This window comes from Narcine bancroftii, chromosome 3 (assembly GCF_036971445.1).
Source record: "Narcine bancroftii isolate sNarBan1 chromosome 3, sNarBan1.hap1, whole genome shotgun sequence".
NCBI lineage: Eukaryota > Metazoa > Chordata > Chondrichthyes > Torpediniformes > Narcinidae > Narcine > Narcine bancroftii.
Genome location: NC_091471.1, coordinates 7,418,622 through 7,436,043, shown reverse-complemented (window position 1 = coordinate 7,436,043; position 17,422 = coordinate 7,418,622). Strand labels below are relative to the sequence as shown.

Genomic DNA, 17,422 nt, shown 5'->3' with positions numbered 1-17,422 from the left:
GTGATACACTTTTCATGGGCATGGTAGTGCGGAAGTGAACAGTGTTGACTGTGTCATTGCATACAAATGGAATGAATATTCCTTTCAAGTTAGACATGGGAGCAAAGGTCAATTTGATCTCTGAGCGTGACATCAGGGCAATAAAGATAAAGCCAGACATCCATGCAAATCCTGTACTGCTCAAAGCGTATAATGGACAGAGCATTGACACAAAAGGTACATGTAAACTCAAGGTGAAAGTTAAAGAGCACCACCTCAGGTTACAGTAGTTCCAGGTGGACATTAGTCACTGCTTGGTGACAAAGCATGTGAAAACTTAAACCTAGTCAAGAGGGTGATTTACATTAACAGGGAACAGGCAGAGAACAGCATAGAGGAAATCCTGGATCAATTTCCAAACATCTTCAAGGGGTTTGGTGTTCTAAGAGGGCGCACAGCCCCAAGGTGGGTTCCAGCACCACTAAAAGAAAAGCTCAAGCAGGAGCTCAACCGAATGTTGGCACTAGGGTCATAAAGAAAGTGGAGGAGCCCACAGAATAGGTGAATTCAATGGTGCGTTTGTGCATGGACCCAAAAGACGAATGCCAATATAAAGAGGGAACATTATCAGATTCCAAACAGAGATGAAATGACAAGTGAGATGGTCGGTGCGAAGTTTTTCACTCAATTGGATGCATCCCAGGGCTTCTGGCAAATAAAAATGCATGATGATAGCACAGAATACTGTACATTTAATACACCGATTGGCCGATATTCCTGGCTGAAGATGCCTTTTGGAATCTCTCCAGACAATGGAGCACCTCAAACAAAGGCATAAATGCAGTATGTGTGCAAATGGATGACATGATCCTCTGGGGATCCACACAAAAACAGCACAATGAAAGGCTCATCAAATTGCAGGGATTAAAGTTAAACAGAGAAAAATGTCAGTTTGGTGTGAAGGAAATCACCTTTTTGGGAGATAAACTGTCAGAGGCAAATGTAGAGCCAGACAAGAGCAAGGTGAAAGCAATTTTAGAGATACCCATATCTACTGACAAAAAAAGGCATATTGAGAGTGCTGGGAATGATCAATTTCATTGGTAAATTCATAACAAACCTGTCTTCCAAAACAATGTACCTCAGAAAGTTGTTACAGGAAAAATGTGAATTCAAGTGAACAAACGAGCACGGGGAAGAATGGGGACGAATGAAGACCATTCTAACCTCAGAACCTGAACTTTTAACATTCTGCATCCAGAAAGACAAAAATATTCTTGGACACTTCAAAAGATGGAATAGGTGCCGTATTACTTCAGGCTGTGGGAGAAGATTGGAGGTGAGTAGCATAGGCATCAAGGACGACGACCACATCTGAATGTCGAGATGCACTGACCAAGAAAGAGTGTCTAGATCTGGTCCACAGACTCAGGGAATACCACCATTATTTGTGGCAGTGGCAGACCACAAGCCTTAACAGCAATAATCAAGAAAAATCTCAGTGAAATGTTGCTGAGAATCCAAAGTCGGATGATGAAGCTACATTATGACTGAATTGTGTACACACCAGGGAAATTTGTTGTGTTAACTGGTGTGTTATCCAGGGCAACAACGCAGAGTGAAGCACACAATGAGAGTTCCACAGAGACAGACGTGAAGATCCGCATGAATCTGATCACTGAATCTCTTCCCTTATCTGACATGAAATCCAAGAAGATCACAACTGAAACAAAAAAGGACACAGTTCTACAGAAGGTCACCAAGAATCTGAATGAAGAATGGCCTAGAGGTGAATGACAGCCATACAATAACATCAGAGCTGAGCTGAGTGTTGTCAATGGGCTTCTATTCTGACAGAGCAGAATTGTCATTCCTCAAACACTGAGACAAGAGATGCTAAAAAGGGTGCATGAGGAGCACTTTGGAATTGAAAAGTGTAAGAGGAGGACCAGATCTGCTGTTTATTGGCCAGGAATAAATGCTGACCTTGACAGGATGGTTTCAAGCTGTGAGACCTATTTGAAACATCACACAAAGCAGACTAAGGAACCGATGATAATAACTGATGAATCATGGCAGAAAGTTGGGACTGATCTGTTCCACATTGATGGAAAGAATTACTTGCTGGTTATTGATTATCTATTGACTATCCAGAGATTGCTCTGCTTCCTAGCATCAGAAAGTTGGGACTGATCTGTTCCACATTGATGGAAAGAATTACTTGCTGGTTATTGATTATCTATCGACTATCCAGAGATTGCTCTGCTTCCTAGCATGTCTGCTGCTTGTGTGATTCAATATATGAAATCAATCTTTGCAAGACACGGAATTCCTCAAATTGTCTACAGTGACAAAGGACCATGCTACAGTGGTAGAGAATTCCAGAACTTCGCAGAGGAGTATGATTTTCGACATGTGTCTTCAAGTCTTCTGCATCCACAAACGTCAAAGCAGAGAAAGGAGTTCACATAGTTAAACAGTTCCTTAAAAAAGCATTAGGCAGTGGCTCAGATCCGTGTCTAGCTTTATTGAGTTACAGACCTTTGCCTCTTGAACATGGCATGTCACCCACTGAGCATCTGATGGGATAAATACTTCCCTACTCTGCAGACCCAAACAAGAACTAAGATGTTGAATGGAAACAAAAGGGTCTGCAAGGGAGACAAAAGCAAACTATGACAAGTCAGCGAGAAGCTTCGGGCCACTGGCACAATATAACACAGTGAGACTCAGAGATTCCAACACTTGGGACAAAAAGGCTACAGTTCTGCGAGAAGTAATTCCAAGATCCTAAAATGTCAGAACAAAAGAGAGTCAAATACTGAGAAGGAATCGAAAGAGCCTGCTGAAAATGCCAGAGATACTGCATGAGCAGATAAATGCAAAGGATACAGTCTGCACAAAAACAGAGGAAACACCACCTGGGCTAGACAGTAGTGGACCAGCAGAGCCCACACAAGCACCTGCAGAGCTGACATAAGCACCTGCAGAGCCAACACATTTATTAAGAAGATCCAAATGAGTTTCAAAGCACATGACAGACTGAATCTATAAAAGAAAAAGAACTGCACACTTAAAAGTTCGTGTTATGTTTGTGTTCAACTTTAAATTGAAATAATACTGTATTAATGTGTCATGTTTGATTAAACATCTCAAAGAAACTGGATGTAGTGATAAAGTGCTACCACCAGGAGGATTTGTACACAGAGTGTGTAGCATCTGGGGAATGCTGTTGCATCTTGGGTAAATTCAAGATGGATGCCTCCACATGAAGTCTGGCATGTGTATGTTCTGCTCTTAGTGCTGTTTGCTTAGTTATTAATCTAGTTGTTTTAAAAAGAACCCAAGTTTCTTTATTGTAATAAAAGAAACATCACAACACTCATAACCCATTATTTTTCTGACATCCGTGTGCCTATCTAAGTTATTTGAATGTCACTATTGTCCCAGCCTACATACAGGTGGAAAGGTCACGTAAGGAATTCTATAGCTCAGCAGCGAAATGTAGTGTCAACAGTGAACAAACTGGAAGAGGTTTGGAATTGAAGTGCAGAATGTTTGGAGAGTTGAAGGAAACATCAGAGATAAAGAGCAATGTGGGTGGGGTGAAATTAGAAATATTTTGGTTTTAAAATCTAGGCAGGATGGGAGCCAACTAACTAGGTATACACTGTCCAGCAAGCAAAAGGGCACAGGAGGCATGGATGAAAGGGATTCCACACAAAGAGGAGAATAGGCAACAAATTTTTGGATACGTTCTGAAGGCCAAGCAGAAGAATATTGGGTTGGTCATTTAGAGAGAGCAAGTTAATCAAATAATAAGGAACACGAGGAAAGGGAGATTCACTCTGTACCTACCCCATGCTGTTCCAGCTCTGGGAGAGTGTGATAGGACAAGGGAAGAGGGAGATTCACTTTGTACCTACCCCATGCTGTTCCAGCTCTGGGAGAGTGTAATGGGATAAGGAGAGAGGGAGATTTACTCTGTACCTACCCCATGCTGTCCCTGCTCTGGGAGTGTGTAATGGTATAAGGTAAGAGGTAGATTCACTCTGTACATAGTCCATGTTGACCTTTCTCTGGGAATGTGTGATGGGAGGGAGAGGGAGAGAGAGAGAGAGAGAGAGAGAGAGAGAGAGAGAGAGAGAGAGAGGGAGGGGTAGAGCTTCACTCTGTAAAAACACAATTACAGAGAAACTCAGTAGGTCAGTGTACTTCATATAGCAAAGATAAGGATACATAACCAATGTTTTGGGCTTGAGCCCTTCAACAATGCATCTAGCTGAAAATGTTGGTTATGTATCTTTATCTTTTGTATATAAAGAACGCTGTTTGACCTGCTGAGTTTTTCCAGCGTACTGTTTTTATTTCAACCATGAAATCTACACTTTGGTGTTTTTCTTCACCCTGTATCTTTGTTCTGAGACTAACTCAACAACCTCACCTCAGGATATCAGAAAAGCGGACGAGTTCTGAAAACTTTCTAATACAAATGGGCGAGGCTTTCATTGTAGATGAATATATCATCTAAAAGGGAGCTTTACTCTGTACCTAACTCATGCTGTCCCTGTACTGGGAGGGTGTGATGGAAGAGGGGAGAGAGCTTCACCCTGTATCTTTGTTCTGCGACTAACTCAGCAAGCTCACCTCAGTGCATCCTCTATGCAAATCACTAAATTGAAATTAGACAAATCCCTGCATGTCTGTCCCTCCAAGCTAACTGATGACCAATAACTGATTAACCTTCCTTCACTCTCACTATCAAGTTCTGTTCATAAGACATCTGCTCACATAATGAGGGACGGTTTCGGGGAGGTGTCAGGGGTAAGTTTTCTTAATATTAGTTACTTAAGGTATTGGTTGAATTATTCAGAATTATCTCTAAATCCCCATTGGGTAAATTTAGAAATTAAACTGGTACAAAATTTCTCAATTAGTTCTATTTTGGGAGCTGCTCTCCCTTTTACTCTTACTAAACTATATAAACTAATTGATAATCCAATGGCTAAACATACACTACGTATATGGTTTCAATTCCGGAGATTTTTTGGCCTAAGTCATTTTATCTTGGAAACCCCTATTGTACTAAATTTCTTTTTTCATCCCTCTCTAATTGATCAAGCTTATTTACTCTGGAAAGTTAAAGGTATAACATGCTTTTCGGATTTATTCTTGGATAACTCTTTCATGTCATTTGAACAATTATCCATGAAATATGATTTACCTAGATCTCATTTCTTTCGATATTTGCAGATTAGGAGTTTCTTAGTTTCGACTTTACCCTCTTTTCCCAATCGGGAGACTACGACTGTTTTAGAGGATATACTATATTCAAAATTCCCTCCAAAAGGTGTGATATCTAAATTATATAATATAATTACAAAAATAAATTCTGGGACTTTTGGAAAGTTTAAAAATGATTGGGAAAGAGAACTCAACCTTCATATTTCCAATGAAAATTGGAATAAAATTCTGCGACTGGTAAACTCCTCTTCTCTATGTGCAAAACATTCACTGATACAGTTTAAAGTTGTTCATAGAGCTCATATGTCTAAAGATAAACTCCATCGCTTTTATTCTCATATCGATCCTATATGTGATAAATGTCAATTGGAAATAGCTTCCCTTACACATATGTTTTGGTCCTGTCCCTCTTTACAGAATTATTGGAAGGAAATTTTTTCCATTATATCTACCGTTTTGAATATTGATTTACAACCACATCCCATTACTGCAATTTTTGGATTACCTATGATAGATTTGACTTATTTATCTCTTCCTGCGGATCATATGATTGCTTTTCTTACACTAATGGCTAGAAGATCTATACTATTGAATTGGAAAGAGGTTAATCCTCCCACTGTTTTCCAATGGTTTACCCAAACTATACTATGTTTAAATTTAGAGAAAATTAGAAACTCTGTCTATGAATCCCCTTCTAAGTTTGAGTTAACCTGGCGACCATTTATTCAATATTTTCATTTGTGGTGAGCTAATCTGGCTCTGTTTTCTTTTTATGATTATGTATGATAATTGGGCTGTTAGATGAGATCGGAGTGATCGGCGTGATTTAGCTATATCGGTAGGTTTTTTTTTGTTTTTAATTCAGATTTGTTTTTTCTTCCTTTTTGGGGTTTTTTTTTCTCTCTTTTTTTTATATATTTTTATTAATTATATCATTTTTTTTAGAGATAGTTCATACTCTAAACTGATCTAAAAAAAATTTTTATGATATATTTTTATTCTGCAATATTATTGTTTAATATCTCTGTATTAATTCGTTATTTACTATGTATTTTTCATATCTCTTTGAACTGTATGTGTTTATAAATTATAATAATAATAAAAAGATTGGAAAAGAAAGATAAAAGACTCTTAGACAGGCTCATGGGTGTAAGAAAAAAAGAGGGTTATGGGGGTGAGGTAGGGAAAGTTTGGATTGTAAGTTTATATAGGTTGGCTCGACATTGTGGGCCAAAGGGCCCGTTCTGTGCTGTAATATTCTATGTTCTATTATGTTCAGCAAAGGAATGCAGGCTGAAGGTCAGTCCTGCTCCTGTGCTCATTGTTCAATGTTCTATGGACAATTATATCCTGCATTAAATCTCAAACAAAAAAAAAACAATCTGCTGAAATATCTGCAGACTCTTGTGCCTCAAGGTTGAATCTATGTTACCATTTGAATAGCACCATCCGTTGCTCCATGGACCATGGTCTTCCATAGAAACCTACAAATAAATACACAGGAACCCATTAGCAACTGGATGCCATTCATATATCTTTTTTTTTAAACTTTATTTATTTGTTCAAAAAATAAATAATATATGACATATCCAGCAATAGATGGATTGGGTTAGGGTTAGGGTTAGGGTTTATTTTATATATATATAAAAAAAAAGAACCCCCCCCCCCCTTCAGTCAACTCTCCTAAGGAGAGCCAAAAAAAGAAAAAAGAAAGAATATTTTTAAAAAAGTTAAATATACATATTAAAATCTAATCAATATAAATTGAAATGTAAATATTCTGAGTATAACAGTCACTTATTAATAAAAAAATTATAATTATCATGCGAAACATATGTAATTTTTTCCATTATTAAACAATATTTCATCTCATTATGCCATCTATTAATATCAATCTTATTTGTATCTTTCCACGTACTAGCGATACATTTTTTTCACTACGGATAAGGCTAAATGTACAAAAGCAAGCTGGAACTTATCTAATCCCAAGCCTTTCAGAGGTTGCAAACTACCCAATAAAAATACTGTTGGATCTAAAACTATTTTAATCTTATACAGATATTCTAAAAACGATTGAATTTTCTTCCAAAAAGATTGTAAAACACAAATCTGATTCATTAAGACCATATTTTTTTTAATTTTTCAGGTGTCAAATATAATTGATGTAAAAAATTGTAATTAATCATTGCATAACGTGCATTTATCAACCTAGTTACACGATCATAACAGATATCTAACCAATCCTCTTCAGAAAACGTAAAACCAATATCCGCTTCCCATTTAATTTTAGATCTCTCCCAACCCTTTTTATCCATACCATCCTGTAATATTTGATATATAGATGAAATATAACCCTTCTCTGGTACCTTCATAAGAAAAGTCTCAAATTTAGTCATTTTAGGTAAAATCATATCTCTACCAAACATAAATTTTACCAAAGATCGAATTTGATAATAAAGAAATAAAGAATTCTTATCAATACCAAAATCTTCCCTCATCTGATTAAAAGATAAAAACTTACCCTCTTTAAAACAATCTCCCAAACTTTTCACACCTTTAAATCTCCAATGCAATAAACTTTGATTATGTATTGAAAAAGAAACAAGTTGATTATTATACAACGGGGTCAAAGCCAATAATTTACCCCTAGAGCCTGTCATTTTATTTTTCTTTATCTATAACTTCATTAAATGTTTTAGTATAGGCACATTATATTGTTGTAACAAATTTATATTCCACCTAAACAAAAATTGATGTATTTCAAATTCAGAAATACTTGCCATCTCAATTTTAGCCCAATCCATCAATGAACTAATAAATTTAAGTTGCCTCATAATAATTGTGAAAATGTGGTAAACGAATTCCCCCTAACTCATATTTCCAAGTTAATTTATTCAAAGCTACTCTCGAAAATTTACCAGTCCATAAAAACTTCCTAACCATTTTATTTAAATCTCGAAAAAAAATTTTATCAAGTAAATATGGAATAGATTTAAACAAATATTCATCTTAATTGTATTTATCTTTCCTATTAAATTAATAGGTAAATCTTTGCATTTAATCAAATCAGTTTTAATTTTTTTCATTAATGGAGCATAATTTAATTTATATAAAGATTGATAATTAACATTCAAAATTATACCCAGATATTTAATTTGATCAGTTCACTTCAAATTAACAATATTCTTATAAACTGAATAATCTCCTTCACTTACTGGTAATATTTCACTTTTTTCCCAATTAACTTTATATCCAGAAAGACATCTATATTGTATTAAACATTCCTTCAATTGCAAAAGTGACTGAGCTGGGTTTATTAAATACACCAATACATCATCAGGAAATAAATTAATTTTATACCGCTCATCTAAAACTTTCACACCATGTATCTGTGTATTTTGTCTTATCAACTGCGCTAAAGGTTCAATCACTAACGCAAACAAAGCTGGTGATAAAGGACAACCTTGACGAGTTGATCGAGTTAACTTAAAAGATTCCGAATTTAGCTCTAGAATTAAATGAAGAAGAATATACATGCCCAACCCAATCCCTTTTTAATTTCACGCTTTCCTTCACATTCAAATGTGCTTCTTGTAAAAAGGCAATATCAATTTTAATTTTCTTAATATACGCCAAGACTCACTTAAGTTTAATCGTACTATTTAATCCTCGAACATTAAAAGTAGCAAACCTCAACTTTGATATATCTACTATTATTACTAAATACCAATAATATCTTTATATAAAAACTCAAATCAATGTATATAGGCCCTCCAATAAAAAAAGCACAAATAAAAAACTAAAAATATTTTAAAAAAAATAAAGAAAAAAAAAGCCCCCCCCCCAAAAAAAACTACCAAAAGGTAGTAATCCCCTAAAAAAAATTGGGTGTGGGTCACCCACCAGTGGCTTATGACGAGTAAAGAACTTAGTGCAAATCTCTTCCTCCCCAGCCAAACAGTCAATAATATCAAAATATCATAATAACAAAAGAAAAAAACATAGAAACATAGAAGATAGGAGCAGGAGTAGATCATTCGACCCTTCGAGCCTGTTCCGCCATTCAACGAGATCATGGCTGATCTTAAAGTTCAGTACCCCGTCCCCGCCTTCTCTCCGTAACCTTTAATACCCTTTTACTGAAGAAATAGATCTAATTCCCTCTTAAATAGATTTAATGAACTTGCCTCTACTGCCCTCTGTGGCAATGAATTCCACAGATTCACCACCCTCTGGGTAAAGAAATTCCTCCTCATCTCGGTCCTAAATGGTTTGCCTATTATCCTCAAACCATGGCCCCGGGTTCTGGATTTTCCCATCCTTGGAAACATCCCATCTGCATCCATTCTGTCCAGTCCTGCCAGAATTTTATATGTCTCTATGAGATCCCCTCTCAATCTTCTAAACTTCAGCGAGTACAATCCCAATTTGCACAATCTTTCCATTCCAGGTATCAGCCTGGTGAATCGCCTGGTGAAAATTCTTCTTTTCATCCAGAAGATTCCAATCTCGAAGATCCCATTTCAAAAGGAGGTAGACTCTTTCCATCCCCATTTTTCCCATTTCTGCCATTTCTTCCGTTTCCAGAGCTACCAGATTTTTCTTTAGGAGATAATGGTGGACTACGTTTTTGTCCTCTTATATCTGGCAATGAATCAGCAAAAATCATTGCTTCACGATCAGTCTCAAAAAACCAAAATTGATAGTCTCCGTAAAACATCTTCAATACTGCAGGGTAACAAAAAGTAGACTTATAACCTTTACGCCACAAAACGTCTTTAACTGGATTGAATCAATGTTGACGTTGAATGACCTCTTGACTCAAATCAGGATAAAAAAAGACTCTACTATTCTGAATCAATAACGGAGTTTGTCGTTGTCTCACATTTTGCACTGCAAGTCGAAGTATTGCTTCTCTATCCAAATAACTCAAACATCGAATTATTACCGGTCTCGGTGGTTGACCAGCTGAGGGTGTTCTTCTTAAAGCTCTATGGGCTCTTTCCAGTACCAATCCCCCAGAGAAAAATTCTTGCCCTAATATTTGCGGAATCCCGTCTTTAAAAAAACGAAGAGGATCTTATCCTTCTGGCAAACCAACAATTTTCACATTATTCCTTCTGCTTTGCTTTTCCAAATAATCTATTTTTCTTTCAAGCTCCTTCTCACGATCTCCTAGTTCTATGACTGATTTTTCCACCTTCAACACTTTTTCTGTGTTAGAAGTCACTTGTTGTTTACAGTCCAAAAAAGCAGTCTGGAATTTTTTTAATTCTTCATAAGATGCATCCACACATGTCTTTACCATATTTAATTCTGAACTTATACCAACATTCATTTGAGCCATTTCATTCATTTGAGATGTCAACAAAGGTTTTATAACAGCTTGAACAATAGCATTCAATTGCATAAACTGTGAATCAGTAAAGCTCAGCTCTGCTCTCTCTGACATAGTGGCAGAACAAGATAACTGCAGCTCCTGCTGCAACTCAACAGAAGGCATTTTAAAAGTTTTACTGCGGGTCTGGACTCCCAGTGACGGCACCCCGACTTCCTCAGGGCGTCGCCGCTGGTCTCCCCCCGTATCTCATTGTTTTCTCATCAATTCGCGAAGAAAAACAATTTCTTCAGATTGAAATGCTACCTGATGCATTTCCAACAATGGAGTCGTCTTCCTGCGTGCTCCCTCCATTAAAATCGAAAGGCTTTCCAAATCGGGGTCCACTTAAATCGAAAGGCAGGGTCCACTTCTTGGGAACACGCACCTTCTTCCAGAGAACGGGTAATTCCAGCACCATCCTTCATTTGGTGAGCAATAGATTTTTTTTTCAGCCCCCACAGGCGATCTTTGGGGTTTAGACCCCGTCTAGGCCCCAAATCTTCAGCACTTCGAAAATGTAACTTCTTATGAATTTGAGGTTTAGTCTTTTTACCATTAGTGGCCATAATAATTCCTTAAAAATTAAAAAAGTTTAAACTTGAAAACAAAGGGTTAAAAAACGGGTATTTAAAAGTCTGGCCAGAGAGGTCGAGATTGCACGTCTAGACTCTACGCCATCTTGCCACGTCCCCCCGCCATTCATATATCTTAATAAAAGCACCACAGCAGGGAAAAGAAAGATAGCATGTGAAATATGCTAATTGGGTCACAGCAAGCACTAGGTTGTGAGTTCATAGTAAGCGGGAAAATATAATTCAAAGTTTAGATTTATTGTCCGAGTACATACATGACATCACATACAACCCTGAGATTCGTTTTCCTACAGGCCAGGCAGAAGTGTTACTTATTGGTAGTGCAAACTCAAGAAAAGATGTGTAGGTGCCACAGTTAGTGCAGTGGATAGCTGTTACAATGCCAGTGATTGGGCCCGAATTCGAATCTCACACTGTCTATAAGGAGTTTGTATGTTCTTTCCATGTCTTCATGGGTTTCCTCCGGCTGCTCTGGTTTCCTTCATCCAGGTGGGGGGGGTTACAGATCAATTGGGTGTAATTGGGCAGAATGGCCTCATAGGCCAAAAGGGCATGTTACTGTGCTGTAGGTCTAAATTTAAAAATGATACAAAAAAGAGAAATGTAATGAAAGAACGTTGAGATCTTGTATTCCTGTTGAAAAAATAACTTGCAGTTTACGTAATAAATATTTTTTTCAGAAAATATGGAGCCCATATTTACAATATGTTGGTTTGAAGATTCAGACTAGAAATGTAAACAAACTGATTCCAATAAAGAAAAATAAATATGTGAAAGTAAGTCTTTAAATGAGTCACTAGTTGAGTCTGTTGTTAAGGACCTAATGGTGGAGGGGTAGCAACTGTCCCTGAGCCTGTCTTGTGACACCAACACAGAGAGAGAGCATGATCTTGGTGCTATGGATCCTTGGTGATTTGCTGCTATCTCCAACAGCAGTGTTCCATGTCGATTTTCTCAATGGTGGGGAGAGTTTTTCCTGTGATCTACTGGGCTCTGTTCACTACCTTTTGCTGGGCTTTCTGCTCAGAGGTATTGGTGCCCCCATATCAGGTCATGATGCAACTGGTCAGCACACTTTCCACCACACATCTGCAGAGGTTTGTCAAGATTTCCAATGCCATACTGCACTATACATCTGTAGAAGTTGGTCAAAATGTTCAATGTCATACCAAAACTCCATAAACTCGAGGAAGTAGAGACACTGACATGCTTTCTTTGCTATGACATTAGTGTGTTGGGTCCAGGAAAGGACCTACAAAATAGTGACTCCCAGGAATTTAAATTTGCTCACCCTCTCCACCTCTCATCCCCCTCAATGATAAGAAATAAGAGCCCGACCAGCCTGCTACGCTGGATCTGGTCCTGTACAATGAGACTGGTAAAATTAGTGATCTTGTTGTTAGGGATCCTCTTGGAAAGAGTGATCACAGTATAATTGAGTTCAGTGCATTATGCCTAAACAAGGGATGAGGGAGGAGTTAGCCAGGGAACGCAGGCTATATGGAGGGACGATTGAGGAATAATGGAAGACTTTCAGAGATATTTCATTTAAAAGCAAGGACAGTAAGGATAGGTACATTTCACATGTTATGATAAACAGAATGGTTTAATTATTTTGTGTAATGTTTCATTTTTTTTGGTTTATACTTCTTTCTGTACATTTTTTAAAAATCAATAAAGCAATATTTTAAAAAGAAAAATCATCAATCACAACTCCTCCAACCTTCTTGTCATCCGCAAACATTGACCCATCCTTCTGCCTCTTCGTCTAGGTCATTTATAAAAATCACAAAGAGCAGGGGTTCCCAGAACAGATCCCTGTAGTACTCCACTCGTCACCAACCTCCAGGCAGAATACTTTCCTTCCTCTACTACTCTCTGCTTTCTACATTCAAGCCAATTTTTTTTTAACCAACACACCCAAGGTTCCATGGATTGCTTAACTCAATACTTTCTGAAAGTCTCTCCTGGGGGACCTCATCAAATGCCTTACTAAAATCCATATAGACCACATCTACCACTCATCTCTCATCAATTGTTACCTCCTCAAAAAACTCAATTAGGCACGACCTTCCCTTCACAAAGCCATGCTGATTATCCTTGGGTAGACTGTATTTCTCCAATTATCCTTAAGAATCCTCTCTGATAGTTTGCACACCACTAACATAAGACTATAATTCCCAGGATTCTCTTTATTTTCTTTTTTAAACAAGGAGATCACATTTTACATTCTCCAATCCTCCAACATCTCTCCTGTATCCAAACAGGATCAAAGATCATAGCCACTGCTCCAGCTATCTCTTCCTTCACTTCCCACAGCAAAATCTTAATGCTTTTAAGAAGATCCAACACTTACTCTTCTTTAATCTCCACATTGTGGAGCAGAAGCCTGTTCTATTTAGATCTTACCCTGATCCAGGTACTTTTCTTTTGTGAATACTGAAGCAAAGTATTCATTGAGGACCTCCCCAACTTCCTGTGCCTCTAAGTACAGATTCCCTCCTTTATCCTTTGGTGGCTCCACCTTCATTCTTGTCATCTTTCTGTTCTTCATATATACAAAGAACACCTAGAGGTTCTATTTAATCCTACATGCCAAAGCCTTCCCATGCCCACTTGGAGCTCTCCTAAGTCCTTTATTAAGCACCTTCCTGGCTAACATATACTTCTCATGAGCCCATCCTGTTTTCTGCTTCCTGTATCTAATGTATACTTCCTTCTTCCTCTTGATCAGTTGCCTCTCCTGTTTTGTCAACCATGGATCCATTTTCCTACCATTTTTTCCCTGTCCCAGTAGGACAACCCTATCCTGAACCCAGCACAAGTGATCTCTAAATTTCCTACACATTAGTTCAGTATTTCCACCTGTTTCCATTTTACTCTCACTAGTTCCTGCCTCATACTATCATAATTATCCCTTCCTCAATTAAACACTTTCCCATTTTTGACTGCTTTTATCCTTATCCAAAGCTGTGCTAAAGCTCAGGGAGTGGTGGTCACTTCCATCAAAGTGCCTACCCACCGAGAGGTCTGCCACTTGATCAAATTCATTACCCAGAATTAGTTCCAGTATGCCTCTCTTCTCATTGGCCGAATCCTTCTTGAACACACTTGACAAATTTAGTCCCATCTATTCCTCTTGGAGACCAGAAGTGCCAGTCAATATTAGGGAAATTGAAGTCTCACCTAACAATAACCCTGCATTTCCAGCTCCAGTCCAAATCTGCCTGTTTATCTGCTCCATGGTGTCCCAAGGGCTATTTTGGGGCCTATAGAATACTTCTAGTAAAGTGATGCTCCTTCCTATTTTTAACTTCCACCCACACTATCTCAGTAGACACTCCCTCAGCAACGTCCTCCCTATTTATAGCCGTAATATAATGCTAGTTTCCTTCCCCCCGACCCCACTTTTCTTACTTCCCATCATATTCCTTTTAAAACATCTAAATCCCAGTACCTGCATCAGCCAATCCTGCCCTTCCTCCAGCCAAGTAACTATAACGGCCACAGCATCGTTGTTCCACAAACTGATCCATGCACTAAGTTCATCCCCTTTATTTCTAATACTCTAACTTTTAAATAGACACATTTCAAATCCTCTGACTATTTGTATGTTTGGTTTCCTGCCTGTCCTTCCTCACAAAATCAGAACACCTACCATCATGCTTTTGACCTTCTACCCTATTCACTGCACTCTCATTCTGGTTCTCACCCCCCCCCCCCCCCCCACCCCACCGCCGCCAAACTAGTTTAAACCCTCCCCAACAGCTCTAGCAACCTACCCAACAAGATATTGGTCTCCCTCCAGTTCAGGTGCAGTCTGTCCTTTCTGCACAGATCAGACCTTCCCCAGAAAAGATCTCAGTGATCCACAAATCTGAACTCCTTATTTATATCTTTCCTGTAATTAGGTGACAAAAATTGTACACAAGACTCCAAATTTGGCCTCACCCAGGCCTCATATAACTTTACCATAACATCCCAACTCAACTCCTCAATTCTTTGACTTATAACTGGAAGCCAATACAATCCCATCTACCTCTGACACCACTTTCAGGGAATTATGTATCTGTATTTCCAGATCCCTCTGTTCTACTTCACTCCTCAGTGCCCGATCATTTACAGTGGGTGTCCTTTCTTGGTTTGTCCTTCTAAAATGCAACATTAGATAAATTTATAAAATTTAGATAAATGTGAGGTGCTGCATTTTGGAAAGGCAAATTTAAATAGGTCATATACATTGAATGGTAGACAATTGAGGAGTGCAGAGCAACAAAGGGATTTAGGAGTGATGGTAAATAGTACCCTCAAGGCTGATACTCAGGTAGATGGTGCGGTGAAGAAGGCATTTGGAATGTTGGCCTTCATAAATCGGAGTATTGAATTCAAGAGTAGGGAGGTTATGATGAAATTGTACAAGGCATTGGTGAGGCCAAATTTGGAGTACTGTGTAGTTTGGGTCACCAAATTATAGGAAAGATATAAACAAAATAGAGAGAGTGCAGAGAAGGTTCACGAGAATGTTGACAGGATTTCAGGGTCTGAGTTACAGGGAAAGGTTGTGCAGACTGGGGCTTTTTTCTCTGGAGCATAGAAGATTGAGAGGGGACTTGATCGAGGTGTTTAAGATTTTAAAAGGGACAGACAGAGTAAATGTGGATAGGCTTTTTCAATTAAGAAAGGGGGAGATTCAAACTAGAGTTTAAGATTGAAGGGGGAAAATTATAAGGGGAACATGAGGGGAAATTTCTTTACGCAGAGGGTGGTGGGGATGTGGAATGAGCTTCCGGCAGACGTGGTCGAGGCGGGATCATTGGTTACATTTAAGGAAAGACTGGATCGTTACATGGATAGGAGGGGACTAGAGGGGTATGGACCGGTGCTGGTCAGTGGGACTAGGAGGGTGGGGATTTGCTACGGCATGGACTAGTAGGGCCGAACTGGCCTGTTCTGTGCTGTAAGTGGTTATATGGTTATATACCTCACACCTGTCTGCATTAAATTCCATCTCCCATTTTTCAGTCCATTTTTCCAGCTGGTCCAGATCCCTCTGCAAGCTCTGAAAACCTTCCTCACTGTCCACAACGGCTCCAATCTCGTGTCATCAGCAAACTGGCTGATCCAATTGACCACATTATCATCCATTTCATTGATATAGATGACAAACAACAATGGTCCCAGCACCGATCCCTGAGGCAACACCACTAGTCACAAGCCACCAGTCTGAGAAGCAATCATCGACTACCACTCTCTGACTTCTCCCATATAGTCAATATTGAATCCATTGTACTACCTTACAATGAATACCGAGCAGCTGAACTTTCCCAAGTAACCTCCATGTGGAACCTTGTCAAAGGCCTTACTAAAGTCTATGTGGACAACATCCACAACCTTTCCTTCATAAACGTTCCTGGTAACCTCGAAAAACTGGAAGGTTAGTTAAACCTGATCTACCATTCACAAAGTCATGTTGACTATCTGTTATCAGTGCCTGACTATCCAAATACTTATGTATCTGATCTCTTAGCGCACCTTCCAATAATTTACCTCTGACTGTCATCAGACTCACTGGCTTATGATTTCCTGGGTTACTTCTGGAGCCTTTTTTAAACAATGGAATAACATGAGCTACCCTCCAATCCTCCGGCACCATACCCGTGGCTTAGGACATTTAATTATTTCTGCCAAGGAGCCTGCCTCAAGATCTGAAGGAATATCTTGTCAGGCTCTGGGATTCATCCACCCTTATTTGCTTTAAGACAACAAGCATCTCCTCTTTAATCTGTTTAGGTTCCATGATTTCACTGCTTGTTTTCCTTATTTCCCTAGACTCTGAGTAAATACTGATGCAAAAAAAACCATTTAAGATCTTCCCATCTCTTCTGACTCCATACATGGCCGACCACTCTGATCTTCAGGGGGATGAATTTTGTCCCTTACTATCCTTTTGCTCTTAATACTCCCATAGAAACCCATAGGATTTTTCTTCACATTGTCTGCCAAAGCCACCTCATGTCTTCACTTAGCCTTCCTGATTTCTTTCTTGAAGTTTTTCTTGCATTTTTTAATACTCCATAAGTACCCAATTTGCTCCTTCTTGCCTATATCTGTGATACATCGCTCTCTTAACCAGATCCCAAATATCCCATAAAACCAAGTTTATCTATACCTGTTAACTTTGCCTTTAATCCTGACAAGAAGATGCAAATACTGTACGCACAAAATA

General features: G+C 38.6%; 1 protein-coding gene across 5 annotated transcripts in view; it reads right to left on the bottom strand.

Moving 5' to 3' along the window:
- Positions 1 to 17,422, bottom strand: part of LOC138756962 (protein O-GlcNAcase) — a 127,055-nt gene that overhangs the window by 85,357 nt on the left and 24,276 nt on the right. For all 5 annotated transcript variants that reach the window (XM_069923480.1, XM_069923479.1, XM_069923481.1 and 2 more), the window contains one exon: positions 6,656 to 6,707. In XM_069923480.1, the coding sequence (XP_069779581.1) occupies positions 6,656 to 6,707 (52 nt within the window). The remainder of the gene's footprint in view (positions 1 to 6,655; positions 6,708 to 17,422) is intronic.